General features: G+C 43.0%; 1 protein-coding gene across 6 annotated transcripts in view; it reads right to left on the bottom strand.

The window, feature by feature from the left end:
• Positions 1-27,294, bottom strand: part of Fer1l6 (fer-1-like family member 6) — a 148,651-nt gene that overhangs the window by 16,953 nt on the left and 104,404 nt on the right. For all 6 annotated transcript variants that reach the window (XM_013507932.1, XM_013507931.1, XM_013507936.1 and 3 more), the window contains 13 exons: positions 26,696-26,876; positions 24,313-24,539; positions 22,604-22,726; positions 21,549-21,588; positions 20,235-20,359; positions 18,798-18,929; positions 17,878-18,003; positions 14,772-14,899; positions 9,291-9,461; positions 4,664-4,824; positions 3,797-3,939; positions 1,607-1,695; positions 1,110-1,208 (listed from right to left, as the gene is read on the bottom strand). In XM_013507932.1, coding sequence (XP_013363386.1) covers positions 1,110-1,208; positions 1,607-1,695; positions 3,797-3,939; positions 4,664-4,824; positions 9,291-9,461; positions 14,772-14,899; positions 17,878-18,003; positions 18,798-18,929; positions 20,235-20,359; positions 21,549-21,588; positions 22,604-22,726; positions 24,313-24,539; positions 26,696-26,876 — 1,745 coding nt within the window. The remainder of the gene's footprint in view (positions 1-1,109; positions 1,209-1,606; positions 1,696-3,796; positions 3,940-4,663; positions 4,825-9,290; positions 9,462-14,771; positions 14,900-17,877; positions 18,004-18,797; positions 18,930-20,234; positions 20,360-21,548; positions 21,589-22,603; positions 22,727-24,312; positions 24,540-26,695; positions 26,877-27,294) is intronic.

Below are 27,294 nucleotides of genomic sequence, written 5' to 3'. Positions count from 1 at the left end.
CAGATCTAGCAACACAGACAGCGTGCTTTGGTGAGACTTGCTTTGTAGAAGCTTGGGAAGGAAGCCAGACTGGAGTTAGGTGAGCAGCGAGCAGGTAGGGAGAAAATGGAGGGAATGAATACAAACATCACTTTGCCTGCATTTTAATGGGCCAGAGTTCTGGAAGCCTCAGCCTGAACTCTTCCAGAACCCTACCATATTGTGAGCTGTGATAAAATATGTATTTTCAGGACACATTAATCTTTCTTGAACTAGTGATCAGAAAGCAATTTCAGAGGATCTTAACTCTGCTTTTAAAACATTATCTATTTTGGGCCACACTGCTTCTACTGATACTTCTTTGTAATAACCTAAGTCATTCCTCCATTCTTATCCTGAAAAATGAGAATTTTGAGTGACTGCACATGCTTGGACTGCCAACTGTATCAGCAACGTGCATTCTGAACACAGGCTGTTTCTTGCTTGGGAAATGCAAAGAGATAGCACCGGGAGGCTGGTGTGAGTTTAGTACTTCAGCCATGAGCTTTAGTGGAAAATACAGATTTAAATCACTGTTTCTTCTGACTTCTGTCATCCACCTCCCTGACCAGAGGCTAAAGAAAGCAGGGCCAAGATGTAAGACAGAGATAGCAAACGCTTCGTTTCCTGGATTCGGTTGGTATCTTTTTTTTTTTTTTTCACTCAATAGCATTAGCATTAGCAAGTGGGAAAGTCTAAATTTTAACTTTTGCGTTAGTCATATAATCTGCTAAACAGGTTAGTCTTTCATTAATAGTATCACATCATTTTATTTTTTTCAATATAGACATTCTTTAAAGATTAGAATGAGAGAGAGAAAAGAAAGAATTTCAAGTGTCTAACATTTATTTAAGTGAAAGATGTTTATATAGTAATATTTATTCACTAAAAATATTTTCACAAGATAACTCTCAGCAAAATGGCAGAAAAAAGAAACATTTGACAAAAACGGAGGCCTCATCTAGCAAAGGAAGGTGGATTGCCCGCATGGGTTGTGGGTGCAGCATCTTCCCTGGGGTATAGATTTGGATGTAAATTAAAAATCTGAGGAGGGGAAGGCATGCAAGGATGGAGTTTGTTGATGACCTTACCCTTTAACATAAATATCACTTGATTTTTGGCCTGTGAAGATATTCTCATCCTCTAAAATAACATCTTCTGTGTTCCAGATGGTCACCCTCAGTTCATACCTGGGGAGCAGGAAGGCAGCCTTAGGATGAGGACTTTAAAAGTGGAGTCAGAATGTGTTGCTTTTGGTTCTCCTCACATTTGTCGAGTTCATAAATATCAACACTCAAGATCTCGGCTGCATCAGAACCGAGTATCCCAGCAGAAATCTCAGACTCACCAAGCATGCGAATTACTCTGAGTAGATCCTTCTATTACTAAGCATTTTTCAGAAAAGAAGTTCAAGCTCAGAAGCCACCACTTCAACCACTACCACTTCTATGACCCAGCTGCTGCTGTAACTGGCCAGGTGGAAAGTGAGGTTTGATTATCACATGACCTATCAGACCCCAGATGAAACGATACAATCTAATCTGCTACCACGGCCTCTGCACTTCGAGGCAAGGTGATGTCCACTTACCCTTTGGGTTTCCTCGGCGAAATGTCAACAGGAGGTCCTGGCTGAGGCATGTCCTTGGGAAACATGTCCACCCACATCTGAAGTCGGCCCTTATGGAGAGGAGAGGATCTCTTTTAGCTTTGGGAGAGGCTAGGGCATGGATAAATGACTACTCATGGTTTTAAAAGGTTCTCTTTACTAGATATCGTGCCTGCCATGGTTACCCAGACAAAATGTGGCAGAGTCTGGATTCAACCCTTGTCTGTTATCTCCAGAAGCCCTGCTCCTTCTACAAATTGCCAAGGACTAAAAAAGATACTGATGTTATCAGCTGGAAGTATCCTGCTTCACTGTTTCCAGCGTACCTTAGCACCCATTATTTCTGTTAGCACTCACCCCAACCACACATCCACTTGACACGTAAAGAAATTAAGCCTTAGAGAGGGCAAAGGAAGTCTCTGAAGTTCTGGGCCAACTAGTGGAAGAAAAGGGCTTCTCACCCAGTGCCTTCAACTTCAGCCTGTTGCAAGAGACTTAATAGCCACATGGGGAGGAGGGGGTGGACCTCCTGCTCATCTCTGTTGTAGATTTTAAGCACACATCAGCTCAGACAAGAAAGTGAATGATTAATGTGGGCTGTGACGGCCCAGGGAGATGTTACAAAAAGATATAGATTCCCACTGGAGCATGAAGGAAGTGCAGGACTAGGGTTAGAGGAGCTTTGGCTAGAAAAAGCGGCTGGGGGCAGAGTTTTCAGAAGACAAGCATTGTAAGCAAAGGTTTAGCATTTGGGAAGGAAAAGCCAGCTTACAGAGCACCGTGCAAAAGTGGTGGTTTATTCTCTAAAGGTACATAGCATTCACCCTTAACCAAAAAGCCATATCTAACAGGAAAGATGAGGGGTCCCAATAATCAAAGACCTCAAGTCTCTGGTAGAAATCTTTGGAAGCAGTCGTAAGTTCTCCAGCTGATCATGGTTGATTCTCTCAAGTGCTCCCTCACACTCGCCAATGCTCGGTCTCCCGCAGCACCGCTGGGCGCAGGGAAGGTATTCCCGGCCCAGTATCATCATCTTCCGTGCTTTTCCCAGGTTATGTGAATGAGTCCAGAGCCGAGACAGGAGCCACCTGGGGTTTGGGCCTGAGCACCAGCATGGGACTCAAACTGCCTGGATCAAACCCCAGTTCTGCAGCTTCCCAGGTGGCTAACTTTGAGTGAGTTACCAAACTGTCTGGATCTCAATTTCCTAATCTTAAAAATGAACATCGACACCACCCCATTCAGAGGCTGGATTAAGGAACAGAGTAAGGTGACCCATGTGCCCCTGTAGCTCTAAGAAAATCATGGTATGTGTCTCCTGTGCCTCACCATTCATTATTAACCAAGACCTTGCTCACACTCAAAATGGCCTCAGTGTGGCTGAACAATTCCATGGTCATCCCGACGAGGTGAGACGGGTCAAGCATACGGAAGTCTCTTGACACAGCTTGTCTTCTTTCCCTCCTGATTCTTAACTGAGCTCTAGTTATCTTTCTCCACACAGATTCTTGCCAGTTCTTCAAGATAAACCACGATCTATTGCTTCTCTAGGAACTCCCCTCTCCTCTCTCTCTCTCCTCTCTCACTCTCCTCTCTTTCTTTCTTTTCTCTCTCTCCTCTTTCTCTCTCCCCTCTCTCCTCCCTCTCTCTTTATCTCTCTTCTCTCTCTCTTTCTCTCTCTCTCTCTCTCTCTCTCTGTGTGTGTGTCTCTCTCCCTGTAGTTATAGATAGATTTTAGACAAGGTTTTTGGTACATCATATAGATATTTAAGTTTCTTAAATTTCAGGACTTACCAAATAGTTTTATAATTCAAATCAAAAAGGAAAAAGTACTAAGTCCAACACTGACCTCAGGACAAGATTTCCCAACTTCAGCATGATTGATATTTTGCACCAGACAACTTTGTTCTTATGAGTAGGAGACAGTCCTGCACATCACGAGATGTTTAATTTAGCAGCGTTTCTGTCCTTTACCCACCAGATGCCAGTAGCTCCCCTACCCTCTTCTACCAACTAAAACATTTTCAGCCATTGCTAAATATCCTTGAAGGAAACGATCAAAATTGTCTTTAAATAAAAAAATCATTACAGAAGGGCACATGAGATTAACATTTAGGGACAAAGCCACATTTATTGGGGATGTACATTCCCCAGACCCATCTTGCCTACTACCTGTTCCATTCCTGGCTTATCCTTGTGGTACAGTGGCCGAGTTTCTATGTGCTCAGGAACCAGCCTACATCCGACCTCTGGGACATCTTCCCAAGAGTGTAAGACCTTGAGGGCCAAGTGCTCATAAGACTCCACTGTCTCATCTGCAAATGGAAAAACAAAAACCGAGACTTATCAGATGTGTCTACCTGCAAAGAGACAGAGAGGGCTGCCAGATGCATGTTCAAATACTTCCCTTAGAGGTTTCTTTAAAAAGTACTGAGATACAGGGGGAGAAAAAAGACAGAAGAGAAAAAGGAGATGGAAAAAGTGATGGGAAAGAGGAAGAGATCAGAGCTTTAAAGATGGGGGAAATGAAGTGAGTTGGTAAGAAGACTGAGAGAGCAGTAAGGCCTCTGGAATAGGGGCTCCATTTACCCCTAAATCAGATTCCTGAAGAGTCCATCAGTCATAGGATGGATTCCAGGCACCAGAAAGGGTATGTTTGTGGAGAGACAGAGCTATTTTCTATCACCACAGTCTGAGGTGCTGGAAATCAGATAGCCCTAGCAAGAAATTGAACAGAATATAATTAAGTGGCACAACCATAAAATGGAATGTTATCTATTAACATTTCAAAAAAGTCAAGGAAAATCCTCATAATGTATTGGATATAGAAAAAGCAGGACACACACACTACAAGGAAATATACCAGCATACAGCACGGCTATAAATGATTTTCATCATCCTGCTTGCTTTTCCTTATTCTCTCCTGTGAGCATGCATTACTTTTGTAATTAGATGCCACCTCCACTAGCCATAGATACCACCAGCACCAGGCCTTTCAATAGAAGAGCAACATCAGCAGAACATTTTGCAGGAAGTTACCAGTATCCTCTTCAGTGAAGACAGTTTTTCCGGAATAGACTTTGCGTCCTATTTGTATTTTCCCAGGGCGAAAGTAGGGCCCATCCAGCCTATTGTCTTTACAGAGCTTGGTGAGAATTTCAGTGGGTTTGGATGTGTCCCTCCAGGCATTGTATCCTTCTCTGAAAAGTGAAGAAAGCGTGGATGGGTGAGGCCTGATTTCCCCTAGAAAACACACTTTGAGATCCCCATTAAACAGGCAGCCCCAGTGTGACCTGTGCAGTTTTCTGCAGATTCACTCGCCATCCTACATATTTACGGTTAGTGATTTTGTTTTTTCTCCTTTCTGGTCAAACACATTTGTATATGTTCATGTAAGACAGGACTTGTGAGTACCTTAACATGAAAATCTTTTGCAGATAGTTTTAATTTTTTAAAGTAAAGTACCTTTCTTTAAAAATCATTTGAAGTGAAATTCACATAAAAATTAATCATTTTAAAGTTGCCTAGTTCAGTGGCATTTAGGATGTTCACAATGATGTGCAATCACTGCCTCTATCTAGTTCTAAAAAGTTTTCATCACCCCAAAAGAAAGGCTTGTACCTAAAGTGGTTGCTCCTCTTTCCCTCCCTAGTGCCTTTGGAACTCACCCATCTGCTTTCTTTCTGTGTAAAATTACTGGCAGGTAATTACTGTTTACTTTTTGCTATGTCCTGAATAGAAGAGCCATTTGGCTACTAATTCTAGGAGGAAAATGTTGCCAATCCTCTCAGTTTCTCTGCGTCTTTCTTCACTTCTCTTCTCCCACAAAAAATTATTAGAGACTTGGGCTAGAGGCAGATGGTCTTGAGATGTTTTTTCTGTAAGCAATGATTTTCCTAGTGGTGAGTTTCTACATTTTCCCAATTCTTTTTCCCTTAAAAATAGGTGTTTAGTTAAAAATTATCAATTTGCAATGCCATGTTTTTCAAGGGCCACAACAAGGATAAGATTGGATGTTTCCGCTCACTGCGGTGAGAGTTCATCAGGATTCAGCTTGTTCAAGCCCCTAAATAAGTCAAAACATGCCCATAAAATGGTGGTAGGTGGTAGTTTCCTACATTATGTCAGAGATCTGAGGATCCTGAAAAGGTCACCCACATCAGCTTCAGCTCAGAGATACACACAGGCCTTGCCAGAAGCAAAAGCTCTTATCTTACATAAAATTGTTTTTTAGTGAAAAAAGGTTTTATCTCCTCCAACTCATCTGTCTGGTCCCAGGCAGATCCACTGGGAGGAAACACTCTAGCCAAAGCTTGTGCCACATCTGACTCGGGCCACCTTCCCTGATTTTGGGGTAAGAATCGCTGATCAACCTAAACAGAGCCCCCCTAGCTACTTGAGAGCCACATAAATACTTCAAGGGACTTATGAATTCACTAAACTTTCTATGTAGGTTCAGGGAAGAGCAGACCAGACAGAGAGAATGTCTGAAAATCTTGCCAAGGAGGAAATAAGCTCTTGACTCTGTTATACCTGTAGGGCTTTACCTTGGGTAACAACAACCCATCCCATACTTTTCTACTGTAAATTTGTACTTTAGCATAATAGCAGCTGCACCTGGAGGACACAGGGAGCAGCTGTTGTTTACCCACTTGATGCAATGAATGACAAGGTGTATGCACATGGAAAGAGGTATCAAACCAGAATATTTATCCATATAATGTTCCATCTAACAGGTTTTGTGTATGTCTACCTGAGCATCACAGGGGGTAAAATACACCCACACCATTCTTCTGTTATGTACACATGTATTTTACCATAATGGAATGTGGGTGTGACTCACAGTAGCAGTGTCTGGGGAAAGCACACACCCATCTGTGCATTTACCCACTGGGCAGACAAATGGAAAGGTGTGTACAGGTGCTCCAAAACAGCAACTGGTGAGTTTTACCCATGAAATGCTCATTGCTAAATTTCTGTACATTTAGGATTTTTTAAAGTTTTCTTTCGATTTTTCTGGTAGAAGTATTCCAATTCAGTACAATGGCATATGAAAAGCCAGTTTTGCAAATTTTGGAGGAGGTCAAAGTGAATCATAAGATTACTCATGCAAGGATGATGAAGGTGATTACAACTTTGATGTTGGCCTTGTGAGCCAAAGTTCCTATGACAGTGAAATGAAGCAGGAATCAACTCATACAGACACAGGGAATGCAGACCTCTTTCAGTCAGATGACAAAGAAAACAGTAATGTGAGTATACATTTGAGTTGAACTGGTACAAAATTGTTGCACAACTAAATGGAATGATCCAATGTTAGAACTAGGTTCAAAGATATAGTAAGGAATCTTGGCATGGCTAAAACCTATTGGATGTAATGCTAGCACTGCCATTCAATGTTGCAAATTATTTGTAACAGATGAAATGCTACAAGATGTTGTGAAATACTATAAGATGTAAAATACATACATGCTGAAAGTTGAGTAAAACACTCTGTATCAACCATACTCAAAAATGTATTTCCTATGACACTTCACTACCTGAATTGAAAGCATTCATAAGTCTGCTGTACTTAGTAGGGCTTTCTCAGGGTAATCACAGGAATATAAAAGACTTACGGAAAAGCAATAGGTGAGGGCTTGAGGTTTGGAAAATAACAATACAACTGAGGAGATTTGGTTTCCTTCAAAATTGCCTAAGGTTTGATGATAAAACCACTCACAAACAAACAAACAAACAAAAGAACTGATGATATGGCTGCTATCCACTCCTTGTTTGAGAGATTTGTGGGTAATTGTCAAGCAATTTGCATACCATCTGAATACATGACAATTAATGAACATCTTGAAGAATTTCATGGTTCCTGTAGCTTCAGGCAGTATTTGCCCCCTCCCCCCAAAAAACCTTCAAAATACATAAAAATGTATACCCTTGTAAAGTCAAAGACTTGTCAGGCTTTCACACACTTGATAATGCACCTTTATGACAAAATTGGCATTATGCCTTAAGTACTGGGAGTGTGAATTGAGCCAGGCATGGGGGTGCATAACTCTAATCTCAGCACTCTGGAAGGTTAAGGCAGGAGGATCACAAGTCTAAGCCCAGCCTGGGCATCTTAGAGACTTAGTAAGATCCCTGTTTCAAAATTTCAAAAGGTGCTGAGGGTGTAGCTCAGTGTGAGGGCCCCAAGTTCAATACCCAGTACAAAAAAGTGTGAATCTACTTGACCTTTCTGGAGGACCATTTGGACATTTTGGACACAGATATATTTAAAGCCTTTAAAATGTGCATTTTCTTTAATGGAATAATCCACATTGATGGATGAATGTGGTATGTGAATGTGGTACCAAGGAACAGTATTACCTTGGTTCATGAACTTCATTTTTTTCACGATTCTGGTTGTAAACTGAGTTGGACAAGAACCAAATCAAATTCAGTGGTTAGGTTCAATGCTGACCTTACGGGAAATTTGATTCAGTTCTCATCCAGTTTGGTTTGCCTCCAAAGTCAGGGAGAAAACTGAGTTCATGAACTGAGGTACCACTGTATTTATCAGAGATATGCAATGTCTTATTATGAGAATGCCATGGCAGCAATATTTATAGAGTAATAAAAAACAAATATAAATGATCTATGGTTTAGGAAAGCAAATTAGCATGCTATTTCATAATAAATTTGTATGATGGAATACTATAAAGCTATCAAGTTAATGATTATTAAGAATATTAAATAACAATTCAAAGTACTTAAAATATAAAGCTAAGGGCCTGGGGATTTAGTTCAGCAGCACAGCACCTGCCTGGCAAGTGCAAGGTCATGAGTTCAATTCCTGTACTGGAAAAAAACCAAAAAAAAAAAAAAAAATATATATATATATATAAAGGTAAATACAGCAAGCAGGTTACAAGCGTCAGTGGATAGCATGCAGAGGAAAGCAGTATAGAAAAACTACTAAAAGAAAATATGCAAAAGCACTTAGCAAATTATTTCAGGGTAGAATAATTTGTACTTACATTTCCTAAATTGCCTACAATGCATATGTATTATTTTATATTCAGGAAAACATTTTTACAATTACACCATGGAATGTCAGTTAATGTTATATTTCCTAGTTGAAATATATAAGTATTTTTTAACACATCAGCTACAACACACTTTTAAACAAACAAAGCTGGTAGTCTACATTTTAAATAGAGTAGAATACAAAATCTTCACGAAGAGTAAAAGTTGGACGTATTCTTCCTTTATTGTGAAATGTGGCCAACACCTCAAAGGGCTGTTGAGAGAACTGAATGAGATACTGAGGTGAGGCTCTCAGAACAGTAACTGAGATACCATAAGCGCTCGGAGCATTAGTTACAGAATTCAGCATGTAAATTATATTCATCATTATTCCTAGCATCATTCCCCATCTGGGAATGATGACCACCAAGCACAGCTGATTGAGCAAGCACATCATGATTTGACTCTGGAGAACCTTCTTTAATTCTAAATCAAAGCTGCTTTCCCAGCCTCGAGGACCACACATCGCCTCTTAGGTACGGACCCCATCTGAGAGGTTAAAATGGAGCCTGATCTGGCCTCCTTAGAGATGGACTATAGGGTGCAGAGTCCAGAGTTATGGCCTTAGAACACCCACACTGTCTCCACGGGAAAAAGAACTTACATTTCATACTGGCTCTGCAGGCCACAGTTAGCTCGGTGTTTGCTGTAGAAACGATTCTCCAGATCAATCTTGGTCTCACCAATGAGGTCATCTGTCCCAATCATGTCATGGTCGTAGATCAAGACAGTGAGCAGGGACTCTTTTGGGAATGTGGCTTGGATCTCAAATGATCTGCAGTCCAGGCAAAGGGTTCAAGAGTCAACAATGTTTAACAATACAGGGAATTTCCCCTAGCTTTGCCTTTGGTTCACCTACTGTTCATACAAATCCCCCAACTCAGCAATTCAGTTAAGATTTGTTTATTTAATTTCTCACTGAGGTGCAATCAACTTCCGATTCATTTGTCAGTTTCTATTAGCCAGTACACTCCCCTTTTATGGGCCCTGACTTGTAGGCTTCAGCTAGGGATTATGGCCTCAGAAAAGAATGATTTTCAACTTCCTAGTTGTGAAACTTCCAGGAAGTTTTTTTTTGTTTTTTTGTTTTTTTTTTAAACACTCTTTCAGGTTCCTTATGTAATGGAGGTAAATAAATCTTCCTGTATAGTGATTGGTGGTACAATGGATTTTTCACTCTCCTGAGTTTCTGCATTACCGCAGATGCTTGAGTGAAACCTTGAAACACTGCCAGGAAAATGTCTTCCTAAAAATAAAGGCAAAGACACCCCAGTGTCTCTCCAGGTATTCTACCCGATGTTCTCTTTGAGACAGGATGGGCTGGACTCAAAGGATAGAAAGGAGGAAGGAGAAGGTAAGCCCTTTTTCCCTGCATGTCCGTAGATCTTTCTGGGCTATTGTCCTCATGGTCAGGTTCACTTAGCCCTCACTCTTGCTCTCCAGGGTGGACTGCAATCACAGGCCTGGGGTGCCAGTCTGTGTAGGAGCCACGTTGCCCTCCCCAGAGAGCAAAAGCAGAGATGCTCCACGGCTGCAGATCTGTAACTGATGGAGGTGGCTCTAGCAGGCCAAGGGTGTGTTTGCACGGGAGGAAACGACGTTTCCTCCACGTGTCTTCTATCAGGCACAGTGTGACCTCCCTGGGTTCTAAGATTTGGATTCTACGCTTAATTGATATTCCTGGAGATCTTACAAGGAAGCCTCCAGCATCTATCCTTGGGATTTCCATCATCACAGCTGTCACTGTAGAAGGACTCAGTAAGTTCTTTACTGCCTTGTCAACTAGACAGAGGACTTGATTGCTTCAGTCCACTTCTCCCACCTGTGCTCCCAGGTGAACCTTGCCTCAGTTTTAACTGGAGCTGTCATTAAAGAGTTACCAAAGGACAAATTAGATGCATATCAGCTTGTGGGTCAATCCCATACATCATTAGATGCAATGTTAACTTGAGAAAAGAAAAAGAATCAAGAAATGAGCAGAAACAGACAGTGAAAGCAGAGCCTCTGCACTTTGGAGGAAAGATGTGCTATTCCTTTGTCCCTTCACTTATTCTTTAGCTTAGCCATTTGTTAATTTGACATTTATTATACATCCACTATTTTCTATTTGTTTGGGTTTTTTTGTTTGTTTGTTTTTGTTTGTGTTTGTACCAGGAATCGAACTCAGGACCTTGAGCTTGCCATGCAGGCGCTTATACCACTAGGCTATATCCCCAGCCTACATCTACTATTTTCTAAATTTTAAGATAAGCAGAATAGTTTCCAAGTACATAAGGCAGACAAGAAAGTGACTAAACAAGATAGCAGGGCTTACTTAGCATCAAGGGGAAGATGTGCGTACACCTGTCTAGAAGGGAAGAGTAAGGGAGTAAAATGGAAGCTCTTTAGCTGGGGCTTGAGTGAAGGTAAGAGTTCTCCCAGCTCCAGATCTGTACAGCTTCTAATCTGATCATCTGACCCAAACTTGAGCAGCTCAAGTTCCCTAGTTATACAGTCTCCAAGGCCCATGCACCTTTCCTTTACAGCGTTTTGCACACAAGAGGTTTAATATGTGTCTGACGTTTTGGTTAGTGCTTGCTTCCTGCATGAAAGCATTGCTCCCAAGGGAACAGGGCCATGTCCCCTTGGTCCTTCTCTGGTGCTTGACACACAGTCTGCCACCAAATGACTATCTGATGGGAGAAAGCAATACTCAGTATGATGGTCAATATAATGTGTCAACTTGGCTGGACAATAGTCCACAGTTATTCAAACACTAATGAGGTATTTTGAAATACGTGTGAAGGTATTTTGTAGACGTGATTAACATCTACGATTAATTGACTTCAAGTAAAAAAGATGCCCTTGACAATTTGGGTAGGCTTCATTCAGTCACCCTAAAGGCTTTAGGAGTAAAACAATGATCTTATTATGAAGAGCAAAAGCAATGCACAGCTATGGCTAGGATTGGAACTGGGTCTCCCTTAAATGGTATGTTTAAATCTAATATCTGGCACCACAGAAATGTGACTTTAGTTGGAAATGGTGCTTCTATAGAGGTGAGCAAGCAGAAATGAGGATGTGCCCTAGCAGCAAGTGACCAGCGGTGATGCTGTCTCTGTCCCCTGTATCCTACAAAGGCTGCCTGCTCTTAGGGTGGCATCATTAATCCATTCTAGCATTATATCTTTGATCCCAGCATTACCTGCCCTAGGTACAGCCACCTCCAAGGAGCCCCACTTATGATCACATGAGGCACTGGGGGGACATCTAGATATAAGTCATGACATTCTCCTTCACAGCTCTCAGAAGGAGCTCCCACTGCTAAAACTGAAGGTGTGAATAAGGACCAAAATGTATAATAGATATTGTGAAATAGGAAGAAAATGTCCAAAGGGGAAGGGGAACTAGGGAGAGGGGAGGAGGAAGGGAAGGAAGGGAAAAGAAAAAAATGATGAGAAAAGAAAGAAAAATGGAAACAAAGCTTTTGTAAATAGGGAGGGGAGGAAGGGTTGAAGAGAGGGTAGGAGAATGGAGAAAAAAGAATCAAGTTATATCCCTGTAATGAATAGAATGATATGTATACTTAAAAATGTACATAAACTTAATTTAAAATGGAGCTCATACTGCTGACATGCTGATTTCAGACTCCTAGCCTCTAGAACTGCAGGAGAATACATTTCTGTTGTTCTAAGCCAACCAGCTGAAGGCTATGGCAGCACTACAAAACTATGGTGTGGTGTGGTGTGTGTGTGTGTGTGTGTGTGTGTGTGTGTGTGTGTGTGTGCGCAAACCCATGCAGTCCACAGTCGCCCTATGGTAGAATCCTGGATGCTGCTCATAGTTCCAGCAACGTCACATCCCCTCTCCACTCTGGACTTCGCATGGCCTGCTTCCTAGAACACCCATCTCTCTCCCACCACAATACCTCAAAAGGTACAGGTACTGGCCCAATGTTTGTGCAGGATTTGCTACACTCTATAGAAGACTTAGAACGTATAGACTGGCAGTGAGTCAGACATAAGGTGAATTCTTAACAATGGTGAAGAACCAATGGAGTCCTGCAGGTAAGCCAGGGTCCCAGGCTGGGGTCACTGCAAGGATAAAGGCCTACAGAAGTGAATGAGTCAGAGGAGCTGCAGAGCTGTCTTAGTAACCCATAGCCCACCCCCATGGGTCTCATTATTTTATTCATGTTGACTCTCAAGGCAAGGGAGAAGACAGAGGACATTTGGGAAACCACAGGAACTGTAAGCAATGGCCGAATCTTGTGGACATAGACAACCTCAGGTTATGCAAAGTGACACAGCCCCATCCAATCCCACTGGCAAGGGCTTGGGGTTTTGTCCGGGCACATATTCGTTCATTCATTCACTCACACATTCATTGCATAGATAATTATTGAGCACTTTCTGCGTGCCAAGCCTGTCCTGGGTGCTGGGATGTGGCACTGACCAGATGAGACCAAGGTCCTGCAAACAGCTCTAGCCTCCTGCTGTGGAGCGAGAGTTGGCCAATAAACACTTGCAAGTATCAACCTGTGGCAAAGGTTACGACGGAGAAAGCAAGGCAGGGCAAGGCACCAGGACACTAGGATAGAGGTTGAAGTTTCCTTGCATGAATACTGCAGCAGTAAGGCCATAAATAGGGTCTTTAGAGCCAAGGTCAGAGCCCGCTGCTCTCCCTGCAGGAACACTCTGGAACTGAGCTGGCAATTTGTCTCTGAGCAACAATTAAATATATATCCAACAAAACATCCAAACCTGGAGAAGTTCTGGGAGAAGCCCTGCAAGGCCAAAGACAGGAAAAAAACATATTCTGTGGCCATATTGGGGGTAATAAAATCAGTCTAATTTGTGGCATTGCGACAAGTGAAGGTAGTAGAAAGTTACACCAGGCACTTGGCAAAATGAAGCACTTGGTTTCATTAGTGGCAGGTAGTGATAAAGGTCACCTCTGGCTCAGGGGAGAAAGGCTGTTTTCCTGGCAGTGTCGTTTTAATCACTCACATTAGTCTGGATAGGCAAGATAGTTTATTGCCTCATTTCCCAGGAGCAATAAAATCTAAGAGGCTAATGCTGATCAAATGTCAGAGGGTCCAAAATGATTACAAATGAGTAAATAGATTTCAGTGACACTGATAGAGATTTCATCCTGTGCTCCTTGTTATTCAGGAAAAGACAGAATTTAAATATACACAAGATATGTCTGTTGCTACAATTCCCAAGGACAAAGGAAAGGTTGCTGCTGTGGTTTGCATGTGGACTGGGCGCTAACATAGCAGGCTACATTCTTCACATATTCCTCCAAAAGACAGAGTCAAGAGTCAGTCTGTGTTACCTTACAGATGAGAAAAACTAGGACCAGAGAGATGAAGTCATCAGCATGAGGTAACACATCTTGTACGTATCAGAGGGAAACCCAAGCTGCTTTGATTTCAAAGTCAGCAGCAGCCCGGTGTGCAAACTCAGGTAGGGAACATTACTGTCTGACCACTACATCAACGAGAGTGGTAGGGTCCACCTAAACATGCACAAATACAGTGGATTTTTAACACTTTCCAGGCAAACAAAATAATTGGGGGAGGTAGTTCAACTTTTTGATCTCAGAGGTCACCTTAAATACATAACAGAATGATTTGCTGAGAAAATCTCTCCTGTAGAAAACAAAAAAACAAACATCTGGCCCCTTCCCTTTGAACTATGAGCTTTGTACACTTCACAGGATTTTGGTTACCCTGTTTATAACAAGGAAGTCTGCTTTTTGCCCAAAAGCCAGATGTAAAATCTGACAATCTTTGAAGGTGCCTCAAATTTAAGATCTAGGAAGTGGTTACTAGAACACTGTGTATATGAAGATCACTAAGTCCCATCAAATTACTGAGGGGACGATAGAAAAAATTCTCTTTCTCCATGAATATGATTTTATTGGCTGTTATTAAGGACAGAAGTCAGAATTTAACCTCCCATCATGAATTTACCCAAGACTCTCCCATCTTATCACACACACACACACACACACACACACACACACACCCTACAACCCTCCAAGAAACACAGCAGCAATGCAGCAACCACAACATAACACAACTAGGATGGCCACTGACCTTCCAAATACTGGATTCAGCTGTTTGGGGATGTATTTGTCCCGGTCTTTGATTTCTGTCTTGCCAAGTCTGAGCACAATGTAGGGATCCGATTTGCCATCTGGGTCAGCTGGGCTGAGATTAAATGCCTGAAGAAGAAGAAGAAGAAAATCCCTTTCTTTCTGGCAACTCCACACTGGCTGCACACAGGGTGATCTGGCCCTTTCATAGCTACACACCCGAGTCCTGGCTGCAGACACTCTGATTAAATGGGTTCTGAGCTTTGGGGTTTTGAAACGCTCCCTAGAGCAGCCAAGATCAAGAACCACTGCTTTAGCATCTCATTTTATTGTCAAAATAAAATTATCATTTTCACTGAAGTTCCCCTTTGTCTTGTGTCATCCTCTCAGTAGAAAGCAGTTTGACACAGAGTAATGGGAACATGCAGGACCAGGAGGTCCCGAGTTGAAATCGAATTCTAGTTCTAAGTAGCTGTGTGATCTGGGACAAGTCATGTTGTGTCTGTGACCCTGTGAGATCATGGGCCCTTTCCAGCACCAGCGACGTCTGAACCTATGACCCCATCAATCTTGCATTTGACAGCTGCGTGGTGACCTAGTCCCAATCATGAACTCCAATTCCAGACCTGCTGATTCTCAAGCTATGAACAGCAAATACTTTGTAAGGAAAGGTCATGGTGGGAGGCTGGGGAAGGATGGCAACAGAAAGAGGAATTCAGCAGTGATGAAAGCTGAATGAGAAACAGCCCATTATTTAGGGCTTTATCCTACAGATAAAATGGCATAAGCCTATAAAGCTGTACGTTCAAGGATGTTCTCTTGAACACTATTCAATAACCAAAAACTATAAGTAATTTTTTCTGGGAAGAAATATGACCTCAAATAGCTTCCCCCTTATTTCTTCTCATCGTAGAACCAATTTTCATTCTCTACATAGCAGTTACCTCTGACATTAACCTGGTTATTTATCTGCCCCTGTGTTTATTCCAGTATTTTCAAACTTGCATGTAATCGCTATGAGAGTGAGGACACTGTCTTGTCCATTACTTTATCTCTGGGATGTAGAACTGGGTCTTCTTAACATTTGTTGAATAAATCAATAAATTCATTCACAAACACACTGTGCAGCTACTGAAGATGGAAGACCTATATATGCCAGTGTGGAATAATGCCTAAAGTATCCTGATAAGTAAGAAAGAACAGAGGTGAGGAAATTTATTTCTTAATGCAATTTTAAGCAATCTTTTTAAATGTTCTTTTCTTTTGTTTATTAAATTAAAATATTTTAAAATTAATTTATTCTAGAGTTAATTAATTACATATTAGCATAAGAGATAACCACACGCAATCACCATGACTGAAAAGGTCAGTGAAAAGCACTGATTATGCATAGCTGCTGCGACTTTCTCACACCTCAAATCTGTGTGGCCACCCTCTGACTTTGTTCAAGTCCTCAAGCTCTAGCTCAAGCCCTACTACCTCACTGCTGCCTCCTTTGGAGGACCCTGAGCTGCATTCCTGCCCTTTGTCTAGAGGGCCCTGGACACACACACACTCAAAGGAGTGCAATAGATAACAGCTGAATGAATAAGTGAACAGGGACTGATACTTCTCTGACCTCTGTAGACCACAGAAATCTCTCCCTCTCTTTCCTAACATTCACACACTCTATTTCTGTATTCCCCCAACTGTGTCCCAGAAAATCTTAGCTCTCTGGGCTTTTCAGGGTTGGGGGTGAATGTGCAAATGAGCTTTGTGTATTTCAGGAGCTGAGAAGGGAACTGAATTATTAGATGCACTATTTCTCAAAATTACTTGAACACATGGTCTGTTTCTTGAGGAATGCATATTAACCATCTTCCACGACACAAATAACTTCCTGAATAATGTCCTGTGGGTGGATGTTTAATATAGACTACGCAGAGCTTCCAGGTTCTTTACAAGTGCTCTGATCTTTCCAGCCAGACTCTGACTTCCTTTAAACAGAGACATTGCTCTTTTCATCACAACACTCCTGACGCTCACGGTTATGACACTCAACAGCGATGGCACTAATATTCTGATGAAGACCCAAGAACTGCCTGGCAGAAGAACATTTACTTCTCTCCTAACATTTCCAGTGATTCATTTTTCTTTTGTGCTTCATTTATGCTTCTTGAAAAGAACATAGGCAATGCAAAGTTCACATAAGACTACTACAATCAAACGCAATTATGAAAATCAAGTCCAAGGATAGAGGGTGAAAAATCCATGAACTGTGAGAGCTCATACACTTGCTTTGAGAAAAACAATTTTATGGTATTTGGTCTTCTGGTTCCTGTCAACCAGGCCAAAAATTTCCATGATTTAAGTTCAGTGTTCTTATTTTCAGAACAGGGGAAGCCTACAGGAGGTCATACTTTACTTGGAAATGTATTCACAATGAGTGTCTGACGAAGATGGTGCAGAGGCACCGCCCTGGGGAGACTCTCCCAGTGGCAGCTGCCCTGTCCGCACAGCCTCTTCCATCTTACCGTTTTAGCTATGAGCTCCCTGCTTCAGCTCTACTTGGTTCCCTTCCCTACTAGTAGTCTGCCAATGAGAGTAACTACTCAGAGCAGTACTGTATGCCTGGAGCTGTTTTCTCTGAGTGAAAAGCCAGGAAATGTTCTTGTTACTGATCAAACTTCATAATCTATTATGAACTGAACTGTGAGCCCCCAATGCATGTGATGAAGCTTAATCCCCAGTGTGACTCCACTTGGAGATGCAGCACTAGGAAGATAATTGCAATCAAATGAGGTCATCAGGGTACAGCTCTAATCTGATAGGGCTCTGCCCTTATCAGGAAGTAGGAGATCCCAGAGCTCTCTCTTCCTCTGCACACACATGCACATACATCTGCACAGAGGAAAGACCAGATGAGGACACAGTAAGATGGTGGCCATCTACAAGTCACCAGAGAGACCCTACCAGAAGCCAACCCTGATATCACTTTGATCATGGACTTACATCCTGGAAACGTTGAGCAGCAAATTTCTGCCACTGAAGTCACCCCATCTGTGGTATTCTGTCTCTGCAGCCCATGCACTATTACAACCCCCAAAGAACAAACTAGAATGGCTCACCGCGACAATGTACACCCTGATCAAGACCTGGACGGGATGATTTGGTGGAATTCCTTGCTGGATTCTCAGCTGCCCCTTGTCCTCAGAGTTAGACTCCTCAGGGCTTTTGTAGATGCAGAAGGAGCCCTGGAACCACAAAACAAAACCCATTGGAATGAGGTAATCATAGGTTCCACCAAAAACCACAGAAAGCCTAGTGCCAGGGAAATGAGCCCAGCTTGGGTATCAGTGTGGCCTGGGCTGGGCTATCCTTGCCAGATAAATGTGGATGTTCTTGAGCAGTTTGTGCAAGCTGCTGGCATCTGAGCTGCTTCTTGGTATGGTGGTGGGTTGGGGGTTGGAACATTAACATCCTTGTCATAGGACTGCTAGGTGAGGAACATGGTTGATGGGATCCCATGTGCCTTTTATCTGTGGGGTGCTATGCTCATGCCTCCCCTCTTACCTCATCCTATCCTTACTGCAGAATTCCTATTTCCAGAGGCAGCCTGTGAGGCCTACAGTAGTAAAGTACATTGTTCCAACTAGGGAGCGTATGCCGCATACTGAAAGCAATAGGTGGATGGCAAATGCTAGCTGCTACTTTGTGATTCTGATATTGTAAGCCAGGCAAAGGAAGGGCTTGTGCTGTCTGATCAGTTTAGTTGTCCAGTTGGTAGTGTTGCATAAATTGTATATTTAGTGTATTAGGAATGGAGATGGCAGAGTAAAGTTCAGGGTCCTTTCGGGTAGACTCTGGCCCTGTACATTCTAAGAATGAGCTCCACTGGCCTCCAACAAAGACTGTAACTAGGTATTGAGTAGAGATTAAGCGTTTTCCTTACACACATCCTGTGTTACAATACCATTACCATAACTGAGTCACAGCTGACACTTATGGTCAAGGTGAGCCAAGTAGTGGGGTCCATGTGGGAACCTGCCTTAAACTTCCCAATGACTCGGTCTCCATCCAGACTGTGGTCATCTTCTGTGGATTTGCCTCTGAAGAGCTCAAAGGTTTTCACCCAGTCTTCAAAATTGTTGAATTCACTCTCGAGATCACCATCAAATATCTTTAGGGAGAACAGAATATTATGCTAAGAGAAAGGAAGGCTCAGGATTGATTTAATGAAGGATGTCAAGGTTCTCCCAAACAAGCCTTTATATATACTCCTTGGAAAAATGTTAATTTATTTAAATATTAAGTAATGGAGCCACTGTTAATTTATCTTTAACAAGATAAAGAACCTGAGCAGGCTCAGTATTCCTGGCTCAGTATTCCTCTGTAAATGGGCACTATTACTCTGAATTTCAACCTGAAAGAGTGAATAAAAATTAGGAGGTACGATAGATAATGGGAAACAAAAGGAAACTGCTCAAAAGTAAAGAACAACTGGGATGAGGGAAAAGAGAAAAGAAAGAAGGGGAAAATTATGTATATATGTATACACAGACAATCATTGTTAATTTCCTATCACCTTGTCTGAAGTTCAATATTGATTGTATTTTTTGTGTGTTGTTTTGTAAATTATATGTGTTTGTTGTTATGTTTTTGTTCTTTTATATTTAGAACAAAAATTTTTTTTTAAAAAATGAATTTTATAAAATCTTTTGGTAAACTTTTAAATTCCAAGTACAAATATAGCTAACCCAAACATTATTTAAATATATGGGTATAAATGTGACAAGCCTTTTTATAGTTAATGGATATTGTTGGTTATTAGACATAGACTGTAGTGCTTAGAAAAATTCAAATCTATGATATTCATTAATTCTTAGCACATATAAAGTGATGGGATATTTGCTTTTATTATAATGCATGAATTTTCCAAGTAGGTAATGATATATACACTTTGGAATTGAGTTGGGGATTTGGTAATATAATGAAATTACTTATTCAGATTTCCTAATTACTTACCCAAATCGGCTATCTATATACATAATCTTCATACTCCAAATTTCCATTGCCAGAAATACACCTCTAGCTAATACCCTCTGGCTAATGTTAAGACAGATCTAACGCTGCTGACTTTAATTGGAGTGAAAACTCCTGCTATTTTGAGTGTATGCACATCTGTATGATGATGTCAAGCACCACGAGGTGAGCCCAGGGGAACTCAAGACACCCTAAGTCACCCTGCCAGATCCAAGCTAAGCAATTATGTTCCTTCTTCATAGAGGAATGTAGAATACAGAAAATGAACAAGCTACATGGACTTGGTTTTGCATGCTTGTTAAAGTGTTTTTTTCTGTGCATCAGTGATTACAATGAAGAAAAAGTAAGTTAGTCTAAGAAGGCATTAGTAGGGTTGACCAAAGCACCAAGAAAACCCCACTGGTGAGATTCCATCCATGGATGAGCTCCTGTGTCCACACACCTTTAAGATGGCCAGGTTGGGGATTCCATCATCTCCACCATCTTTGGGTTTCTTCTTGAGTATTTTGTCTTTTTTCTTCTTTGGGCCATCTTCGATTTCTAACACTACCTCATCTGCTTTGCCCTCTGTGGATATTCAGTGGAAATTGTTAGATTTCTCATGACATTTGAGATGAGAAGGAACAAAGCCAACCTCCCTCTTTCCCTTTGTTTGGAATGTGTCATGCCCCTTCTTGAAAAAATCAAGTACCTTTGTGCAGCAGGAGCATACCCTGTGTGCCATGTGACTTGTGGGTTGGAGCTCACATACAAATGCAATGTTTGTGGATTCCACTGGGCCAGGTAACCTGATGATGGCCTGTAGTGTTGTGTATGTGTAAGAGCTCTGTAAGTGGGCACACAGAAGATGAGTTATTTACTCAGCTATTAAAGAATAGGCCCAGGATTTGGAGGGCTCTAAAGCATTTAGTTACATAGGCTCTCAAATGTCTTTAGAAATTAGAGATTCATCAGGTTCAACATGAGACTCAAATATTTAAGGATCTCATGCAAAATAATGTTAGTGAGATTATTTAGTAAATTTTTAGCAACAAGCCCTGGGGGAGAACTGCCAGAGATGGATTTCCAGCTGTGTGACGTGCACAGGTCACTTGACCTCTTTGTTTCTGTTTCATCATCTGCGAGGTGAAGATACTGTTGTCTATGACGTGGGGCTGGCTGTAGCATTACACACGCTAACTAGAGTGATCTGAGGAACGGAGCCTGGCCCACTTTCCCTGCTTCTATCCATGTTGCCTGAAACACCTGGGCTGCTCGGTGTTACTATGTCATTAGGATCTGACCCATGTTGGCTCGAATTGAGACCACGGTCATTTCAAACCCCAGGCTTCTTTCGTTTGATCTTCTCCCAAACTGAGCTATCCAATCCCTTGAAACTGATTTTGGAATCCAGATCCACATCTTTGCACTCACCTCTGCTAATGTTTATCATGCTGGGTTTGGCCTGTTGTTCCAGCTCGCTCCTATTTTCACTCTGCTATTTCTACATGCAGACAGTCAGGGTAGGTCGTGATCCAAAGACTCAGTTCTGGCACTGAGCTAGATTCAGAGGCTGGGGCTCAGGCGAGCTCTATTAGCTACATAACCTTTCTAAAGTGTCATCGTCTTCCTGAGGTTGTTTCTGGGGTGGACTTGGGACGTGGGTCAAGATCTAATACATTTTATGTGTATTTCCTAACTCTCCTCCTCCATTTCCTAACTCTCTTCCTGCAATAGCCCTGTCCTGTGTCCCAGTGTCCTCAGAATAGCTACTTACCTGGGTGTCCTTTTGTCTCCTTAGTATTGCTCTCCTTCTCCTTTGAAAAAGAGGGAGACAAGATTATTGGCTACTCTATGCCTAACTTATCCATCCTGAGCGCTAATAATTCTAAAATTATCCCAAAGTCCTGTGCTCACAGGGATGCCATTTTAAAAGACTATCCAAACACCACCCCCACCCCCAAAGAAGTTCCCAGATTGAAGTTGTCCTGGGACCAGAGTGCAGCGGGGTGTCCTGCCTGAGGGAAGAGGTGTCTGTGCACCCAAGTTGCAGGCATCCTTGCTCTCTAAGGACAGCCTCTCAGTCACAGGAAAACAAACTCCCTCTGCTGTTCCTACATTTTCCTAGGCATCCCATTAGAACACACCATGGTTTCACCTGCTGATGTGTTGGATCCTGAGCTGGTTCAGGGCATTGGGGAGGGCAGCAGAGAGAGGGTAAAGGGCTGCACACTCACAGGAAGTGATAGAAACCATCACAGAAAGCAAATCTTACTAAATTTAATCCCTGAACTTTTACTGAATTTCCTGACGTGAACTCCAGCTTGATGATTTGGTCCTTGTCTTCTTCCATGAACATGAGGCCCTGCTCTTGCCCTGGAAACCCACTTGTTGTGGCCATTTGCTAAGACCAAGAGCTTCCTTGGCCTTGATAATTTCCCATATGCATGTAAAACCCTGCTGGAGCCCCAAGGCCCTGACTGGGGGGTTCAGTATACACTTGACACCACTGTCTCTTATGGTCACCTGTCAAGAATCTCCTTGCTGGGTGCCTTTGAGTCTCACTGGCGTGCAAATCATCCAGATGCCATGCTAGATGGCAATGCTCCTATGTTTATAGCAAAGCTGGTGTACGCTCCAGCTCCAGCCAGAGGATAGGTTTTTATAATTCAGTATTTGTATCCTAGACTTTTTACTCCTTGGCAGTTAGCAGACCCCTATTGGAGTGGAGCCTATCTACACAGGAATGTAAAGGACGCATGTGGAATTTAGGCAGGAGAAAGTGCTGTGTGCTCTGAGTCATTTGACTGCCACAGGCAGGGGACACTCTACCTTTTGTGCTTTCTGCAGGGAAGCATAATACTTAGACCACCAGTCAATGACATTTTCAGCAGATTCATCCGCTATGGTCCTTTTTTTCCTTTTAGTGGATCTCCGGGAAGACTTCCTGACATCCTACCGAGGAATGAGGGATGAATTATTAGTTAGGCCTCATTTCACTGGTTAACTGAGGAAGAGAACATATTGGTGCTCACTGGGAGGTGCTGGTTTTGTGGAAGCAGCTTTCTACAGCAGCTCAATAAATGAAAGTTTAACCACTTAACACCCATTCACTCGTTCATTCAGAAAACATTCATTCAGCAGATGTGACATACTGTAGATTGTGGGGACAGAGCAGGAATTGTGCAGAGTCCTGTATTTGGGAAATACAGAGCTCAGTGGAGGAGGTAAGCATGCAGTAAGGAAGTGCCAGCCTGTGACACAACATGGTACAGCAGAAAGGGCATTAGCTTCATACAGATCTGGGCTACAAATCTTAAAGCAATTAATACAAATTTTGTTATTCTCAGTTTCTTCAGTAAGGGACAATAATACCCACTACTGCACTGTTATGAGGACTCTGTGGCATAATGTAGGCAGTGCCCCTCCAGCTTCATTTCTGACTTTAACAGGTGCAAATAAGAGACACCTCCAGGAGATGAGGTGGGCGACCCCATGATACCCATAAGCAGAAAGGAAGCACTGGGGCAAAGGCTGCTGTTGTGTTGGCAGCTACCTACGCACAGCTCTTCATGCACCATCAGCCCACCTTCACCAGCATCTTCCTGAGACCTACTGTGTGCCATGCATTCTATGACATGCAGGGCAATGCAGAGATGTGATATCAGAAACTCATCTCTGACCCTCTGGCTTCACAGTTTCATGTGGTCAACAAACACTCAAGCTGTGAATCCCAGCATAAAGAGGCGGGAGAAGCCCGGGGTAAGGGTGAGAACCTGGTGAAGGCTCACCGGAGGGATGAGATGCAGTCAGCCTGGGCAAGTGTCTACTACCCTATCATACACTTTGTTTCCACTTTCACTATTCACTGAACAGGCACGTCTTTTATTTTTTTTTTGTTTTTTTAAATTTTTTTGGTTTTTCTCCGGTACCAGGAACCGAACTCACGACCTTGCACTTGCCAGGCAGGCGCTTTTGCCACTGAGCTAAATCCCCAGCCCCCAGGCACGTCTTTTAAAAAGACTCTTAAAATAGTCTTAGATTTTGCACTCAAATTTATGACTTAGAAAAGTTAGCCATGTCCTTGTTTTATGGTTCTTTGTGTACTATTCCACCTTCCCTTCCGGAATCTCAGGTAATTAAGGATGAGAAGTCTTACTCCTCTGCACAATCCAAAGGCACATCTGTGTGGCCCCAGGTAACCTCATACAAAGCAGGCTCTGAATATGTGTGTGATAGTCCTGGGTGAAGAAAACATTACCCTTCAAAGATAATGACTTTAGAAGACTTTCTTTTCAATTAAACATTACTGTCACATTTGGCTAGCACTTTAATTTCACACACATTGACTTTCTGATCCTGCAGTCATGCTCTGAGGTGAATATCAGTACCCTCATCTCTCAGATGAGGAAGTGGATTTCAGGAATGTGAAGTTGCTGGCTTGAGGTCACACAGCCAGCTGGTGGGAGGATGAGTGCCTAGATCCTCCAGTGCAAATTTCTGGGAGCCTTGTAAGTATGAAGGGGGGGTGACCGTCTGACCTTAACTGGTCCATCTTTAGGTGCCTCTTGGGCGGCAGGTTTGTGTTCAGACTCCAGCATGGGGGATGAGTCAGGGATGTCGACCAAGATGGATGGCTGAACCTGGGCAGAGTCGGGTACCGTGGTGGAGGGAGGCTCAACATCCACGTAGACATGATCTGTTGGGGGATCCTGGGAGGAGCTGGGGAGTTCAGAAGACTCCTTTGCTATTAATGAATCTGACATAGCTGAAATGAAAACATATGCAGTCAGGGGAGAGGGTGGTCATTCAATTCAGGGCAGTCATTTCACGGATTTAATACTAGGAATTACATGTACACTCAAATCTGGCAATGCTTAACATTTTTGAACCTCATTTTCCTTGTTTACTTTACATATGACAGTCAAAATACCCATTTCAAAGGGAAATAAAATGAGGCATCTGGTGAATAACAGCTAATTCATAAATGGTTGTACTTTTCACTGATTACTGAGAGAAACTGTAGTCAGTCATGGACATTGGGGTCATGGAAATCACGGTTTAAGCCAGGGCCTCTGGGCTGATTATTTCTCTTCAGTGTATTAGCTTGGGGATCCTTTGGAAGAGGCAGGAGTCAGTGGCCCCCACAAGTATAGGCAGAACTCTGGGCACTGATGGCATGTGTGTGGCAGAGAGCAGAGATTTATCCATGGACTTCATGAGATCCTTAGCTGGGCTAATTGTGCCACTCCAGGGACACTGCACTGCTCTTTGCTGTCAAATGCCCTCTCTCTACAGCTGGCGCTGTAGGATTCAGTACTAAGGACAGTTCCCAGTCCAAGTCTCCAGGCTGCCAAGGCCTCCAGGGTTTTTCTTCCTACAGCTGCTGGGCTTTTTACAGCAAATTCATCCAAAAAACTCTCCTAGGTCTCCACCCTGCTAGACGCAGAGACAAAGAAACCAGTAGTGCAGACTAGAGAGCTCAGGAATAGGCAGGAGGTGCAAGGAAACTTGATTTATGAGAAAGTGGGGAAATCAGTGGAGGAAGATATGACTGATCGATCACCGGGTCTTTAGGGGGGAAATGTGCAGCTGGATACCTACCTAGCATCATGTGCAAATGCAGGGGGGTTGAATATCTATGTATGAAAACTAAAATCATAAAGCTAACTGAAGAAAATAAGACATTGATATATTTATGACCAAAGGAGAGAAAAAGTTTTAAACCAGAATTGAAAAGTATAAACCAAAGTTCCAAACATGGGTGGATCTTATTGCATCAAAATTTAGGATTTCTACAGAGATTTAGACTGTAGGCAAGTTTCGTAGTTACCCTACTGGGAGGAATATATATATGAGCATCTAGAATACCTAAAGAACTTGTGAATCAAAACGGAAACTCAAGGAACCACATACAATATGAGCAAAGGATATGAGTCAGCAAATCACAGAGGGAAAGAGGAAGAGGGCAGCAAGGATGCTTTGAGAGGCACTCATTCAATACCAGTCAGAGAAATCTGAGCTCAAATAACAATGACATGCTACTTTCCATTCACAGAGTAGCGAAAACCAAAAGCCAAACAAGCCAAAACAAAAACTCCGAAATTTGGTAACAGGCGCTGTTGAGGAGCGGCACTGTCACGGTAATCGGTAAAGTACTCTGGAGCGCCCTCTGGCCGTACTCACTGGAATTACATGGGCACATTCCCTGCGACCCAGGGGCACATTCCTGAGAAATTCCTACCCAGCATTTTCCCTCAGGGAACGTGCACAAGGACATTCATCATAGCACCATTTGTGGAAGGGGGAATTGCAGGCCGCCTAGGGGCCGATACCAAAGGAAAGGAAAACCAAAACACAGAAGGTACAGTAGGTAGCTGTAAGAGCGAATATACACAGGCAGTATGGAAAAACTGGAAAACATGGTATTGTTAAAAGACCAGGAAACCAAAGGAAGAGGCCTGCTCTGTGTCGTGTATGTGGGTTCAATGTGTTTGACGTTTACGAGGATGGTAACATGGCGCCCACGTGGAGGAGACTAGTAGTGGAGCTGGGAACAAGGCACAGGAAGATGGTGGTGAAGACAGAGAAGCCTGGACTAGGTCAATAAGGCTTTACAGCACAGAGCTGAGAAGTGCTATTAGCTCAGCTCGGCACACCTGACAGCAAAATGGAACAAACTAAAATAACACCAAACCTAAATCCAAGAAAACATCGGAGTGGAGAGGCGAGGGAGTCTGTCATAGCCCCCATGTCATCTAGAGGGGCAGAGCCTGACATGTGTCTAAGAATTTGGCAGCCGGAGAAGGCAGAGGAGGCTGCAGGAGCAAAGTTAGCAAAAGACCCCAGCCACTCACTCCCACAGCCGGTACCTGCGGGCCCGGACTCCGAACTGCAGCTCCAAAATGCGGGAGGCGCTCCTACCTGGCTCTGCTTCGGCTCCATCCATCCGGGAGGCCAGGGCCAGGGGCTCTCTGGCTTTCCCCAAAAACTGCTTCAAGCAGTTGATGGTGTACGTGCCCACGAGCGTGCTCCTCCCGAAAGCTCTCCAGTCCACCACGCAGATGCTCAGCGGCGGGTGCAGGAGCTCGTTCTCAGGCAGCTCCTACAGGAGAGGCCAGGATGAAGCCAGGCTCTCCCTGCCCAGCTGACCTGTCTGGCAAGACCTGAAGCCGGTGGGCATCCATCCTCCTGACACCAGCCTTGCTGTTCTGCTCCTGAGTCCAGCCCTGCTGCTGCCAAAACCCTGGAGCCTTGTCTTCCCAAGCCAAAGAACAAGGACCAAAGATAGGAGTGACGTCTGCCACTGCATCGCAGGTTTAAGTTACCCAAACCCTGCGGCAGTGTTTTCAGTCCTGTATGTCATCACCATTGGCCAGCAGAAGCACCATGCCTAATGACCTTTGCTTCTCCCCAACATGTAAAACAGATGAAAGTTGAGCCCTTGAACATGGAAGGTGGGTGAGGGGACAGCACCTGACACCCTCATCTCCCCTGCAGCCCCTGAGACTCAGTTCAGCCCC

The sequence above is a fragment of the Chinchilla lanigera genome, unplaced genomic scaffold (genome assembly GCF_000276665.1).
Source record: "Chinchilla lanigera isolate Chin_1 unplaced genomic scaffold, ChiLan1.0 scaffold00139, whole genome shotgun sequence".
Lineage (NCBI taxonomy): Eukaryota > Metazoa > Chordata > Mammalia > Rodentia > Chinchillidae > Chinchilla > Chinchilla lanigera.
Note: the sequence above shows the minus strand (reverse complement) of the source record. Positions and strands in the feature narration are given on the sequence as shown.